This window comes from Sprattus sprattus (genome assembly GCF_963457725.1).
Source record: "Sprattus sprattus genome assembly, chromosome: 19".
NCBI classification, from domain to species: domain Eukaryota; kingdom Metazoa; phylum Chordata; class Actinopteri; order Clupeiformes; family Clupeidae; genus Sprattus; species Sprattus sprattus.
Window position 1 is genome coordinate 19,502,262 of NC_137917.1, and position 3,950 is coordinate 19,506,211.

The 3,950-nt window shown below is 42.7% G+C and overlaps 1 protein-coding gene across 1 annotated transcript in view; it reads left to right on the forward strand.

Annotated features, from left to right (window-relative positions):
• Positions 1-352: 352 nt before the first annotated feature.
• The window catches only part of adar (adenosine deaminase RNA specific), a gene marked incomplete at its 3' end in the record, with an annotated part of 20,147 nt that continues 16,549 nt past the window's right edge, over positions 353-3,950 (forward strand). Inside the window, exons 1-2 of the mRNA XM_080858166.1 lie at positions 353-432; positions 3,628-3,950. The exon at positions 3,628-3,950 is cut by the window's right edge and continues 1,854 nt beyond it. Of these exons, the coding sequence (XP_080714292.1) occupies positions 3,742-3,950 (209 nt within the window). The 5' untranslated portion in view covers positions 353-432; positions 3,628-3,741. The remainder of the gene's footprint in view (positions 433-3,627) is intronic.

Sequence of the window (3,950 nt, forward strand, 5' to 3'; positions counted from 1 at the left end):
ACCTGGCTTCATGCTGTCTGTGGGGTGTTTATTTGTTCTTCGGTAAAAAGTGGGTATGCAAGAATAACCCTTGCTTAGGTCTTTTATAATTGTTTGGTTTTAATTGTCTGAAGCAGAGACTTTATGTATTATTAATCAATGATGTCGCATGTTCATTCAATTAAACGAAATATCTTTATAGTCAGCTAATATTTAACTAACTCAGTGACTGAACAATATGTGAATAAACAGTAACACAACACAGGTCATATAAAAGATGAAACCAACATATCAGACGTAAACAAGGAACAAGATAACGTAAAGACGCTATTACAAAGCGTCTGTTGGCGCTTTAATATGACGCCACAGACCAACGGCATAGCATTAGCAAGATCTCCGTGCTTTATTTTTATTGCCGTGGGCAAGTACGAAATCGTGACACTGCAGACGTTGGTAAGTAATTGAACCAGTCAACACCAATATTTGCATGCATGTTCTTGAATGTGTCTAATTGCCACTTTTAACTCCCTCGAGCTCATTACATTATAATTAACAGAGTACATACGAAAATGATGCAGCTGCATCGCTGTTCTCTGCGAGATACCTAGCAAGCTAAGCTTGTTTGTCGTCTATGTGTACTCCACTAAAAGTAAAGCCTGAAATGAAAAGGTGACAAATGTTAATGCTTGTTGATTCCCATAAGCAACAACAGCTACCTTACGAACATGCAGTTTACCAGACCAATAACGAGACGTTAAATCCTTCCCATAGTAACGATAGCGGTCCGCAGGCTAATGTGTACTGAACCCAACACATGGCTAGTGCGCTTAAAATAACATTGTCATTACTGAGCTTCGACTGTATCAGCTACCCATGCACAAGTCCTGGTAATTGCGGCAACCATCCGGGACGCTTTTTCAAGGGTAGAGGAATGTGGACCATCTATAACGGTTGAACCTCGAATTGTGAGCAAATGCATGCGTTCGTCCTTTTCGTTTAATGTGTACGGTGTAAATTACCTGCGTTGATATTCTGTGGAGGGCAGGTAACGGTTACACCGACCTATGGATAGCAAGTTATTGCTCGCCTCGTTGTGAGCATTGGCTTACGTAGTGTTGCATCAGAGATCAATCTAAGTGGAATTTTCAAATGTGACCAGGACATGTGATTATGTTAGGAGAGCGGCGGGATATTAGGGCAGAAAATGAATACAGGTGAAGTCAACTGGGGAAGTCAAGAGCGTTTACATAACTTACGACTATCAGCACCACACTCAACACACCAGGGTTCTACTTAAGTCGACATCAAGTACATTTTTTCACGATCACACGGTTTCTGAATCAGTGGAGATGGACGAGGGCTATTTGATGCAGTCTTGGCTTTTCTAAGCACCAGAGAGTATTGCATATTACGGTATCCTACTGAATAGCCATAGTTGAAATGTATTAAATATGTATGCGAAAGGGGCAAAGGTCGAGATTCCTTTTCCTTCCACCGGGAGAGCGTCGTGAAACACAATATGTAACGATGATGCCACCGTTCCTCACATCCTTATCTGTAAACCCATCCCACCTCAAAGTTAAAGTCCCCCTTTGCAGCGATCTGGATGAATAATATTAATTTGAAAGTCTTGTTCCGTTTTACATGTCTAATTTCCATAAACCACTTAAGCTTATTTGTTAAAGCAAATTATGGAGTTCTGGTCTAAAACTAGCTAGTGAACCTCCTTAATAGCATGGGGAAACCTTCTAACCATCACCAACAGCCCAGTTGGCACTGATGAAAGCTTGATGACATGCTCACTGTTCTCTTTCGGGAAAATTGTTGGCAAAGTCGTGTTTTTTAATTTTTATTTAAAAAACATACCAAAAGTAGTTGCGTTTTAAAACATAGAGTGGTAAGTGGTAAATTGTAACACTGTGTTGATTTAAGCCTACAGGACATGGCAATGGTTGTTTTTTGTGTAGTAGCCTACCACCCATTCTTTCTTGACCGTCGGTTTCGGTCATCTGTCCAGCTTGATTTAGATGTGGGCTGATGCAAACGTATGCAGTATTGTAGTCGTTTATTTCGATTACTCTTAGTAATCCTAATCAGTCTTAGTTAATGTGTACATATTTATAAAATCGAAACCTTTCGTCACTCTTACGCCATCTATCGATGGTCGTTTTAGTAGCATCTTTTCCCATTGGCTTTTGTTGATCTTTTTGAGAGAATGGAAAACGAAAGTAAAAAGTCGTCAAACTTGCGCCATATATAAGAATTCGTGTTTCCCTGTGTTTCATGTCAATTCTGAGATGTCTTTCCTCTCTTACGGCGAGAAACACATCGCAGCTGTTGTTTAGTTTGAGAGGCAAATGCAGTTATTGACTTTCCAGGCATCTTCAGAGTAATACGTCGAGTGTATTGTACTGCTCACCACGAGGAACCTTGCGGCGCATCATCGAGAGGAAGCGTTGTTTTTTGGCCAGAAATGCTTTGGATCTGTTTTGAATTTCGAATTGTTGTGTTGATAATTCGTGATTAAGCGTTTTCTCACCTACAGTAGTTAATCGATTATGGTGGCTTCAGCACTTGAACAAGTTATTTGGTAACATGGATATCACACATTTGGAATCGTCTTTTTTCTTTACTGTAGCAATTACTCTGTTTGAGGTATGTATGCAGGCAATGTTGACACTCGTTTAACTTTGTACTCTTTATAGTATTAAGCCACAACGCATGCGACGAAGGTTAAGTTTGGCTGCTCTTGTATTGTTAAAGCAGAACTGAAAGCTGCCCTCATTTTTGGGCTAAAGTGTGCAGGCACCCTGAGTCTCTGGTGGTTATGCGCTCTGTCGTGATATGGTCAATGTGAGTCACTCTGTGGCTCCTGTCTTTAGGCAGCTCTTACTGTCATATAATGTTATCTTTATCTTATAGTGTAAGTGTTCACGCTGTGACATTTTTGGCCACCCTCAGTGTTGCATCACCCGAAGTCACGGTGGGGTCCTCCTGTGATACGTGAGAAGGCTGTCATAGAAACTGCCCTTGGTATCATATGAGAAATATTAAGTGTAAACTGTTAATAATGCAGTACTTTATCCAGTAGTTTTAATCCTAATTTTAACATTTGAATTAAAGAATGGGTTCATTAAACAAGACTTTTGGTCCAGTTTCAGAAGTGTGAGTCAGACGCTTCTCTGCATTGTAATAATCTCTGAGGGAGCGAAGCTACCTTGTGAACCATCGTCCCTTTTTCATGCAAGCTGGTTTGTCCTTGACATAAATGCTGGTCTCTTTAGCTGGACTTGTCTCACTTTCCCTTCTCCTTGAATTATCCACAAACTCTCGGTTAGGCCAGAAATGAAATGGGATTGCCACAGCAAACATGAATTATTAATCCCTGTCTCCCGCCAGGTTATAAAGTTACTGCTCTTGTGCCGGCACAGAGGCTCATAAAAATGCGGTTGTGACCGTAACGTGAGTTAGTGTGTGTTACTGGAGGACCATGGTAGAAAAGCACTTGCACACGCTGGGTTTTAGGATGCTAAAAACAATCCTTTATCCCCCTTCCCCCCCTCTCTCTCTCTATATGTATATCCGTCTGTCTGTCTCTTGTTCTGTTTCTTCTTTCTCTCTCACACACACTCACTCTCGCTCACTCAGGTGAAGGCTGCCTCAGTCTGACCGCCCAGCCCATTGGCTGCCACTTTCAGCTGTCCTCCTGTGGCCCGGTCCGTGCGTGCCTCCCTGCGCCCCCCTGCCCCTGCCCATTGAGCTATGAGCAGAGGTAGAGGAGGGCCCCCCACAGAGCACCAGCGATTCTCCCAGCCTCGTTACCCAGGCAAAGCCAGATTCGGCCACACTCCCCCGCCCTTTGCCCCGAAGCAACGAAACCCAAACTCCTTCTATGACAGGCACCCACCCACTTCTCCCCTTCCTGCCAGTCCTGGCCCTTCATCTCCATTTGGAGGTCCCTCGCATTCTCT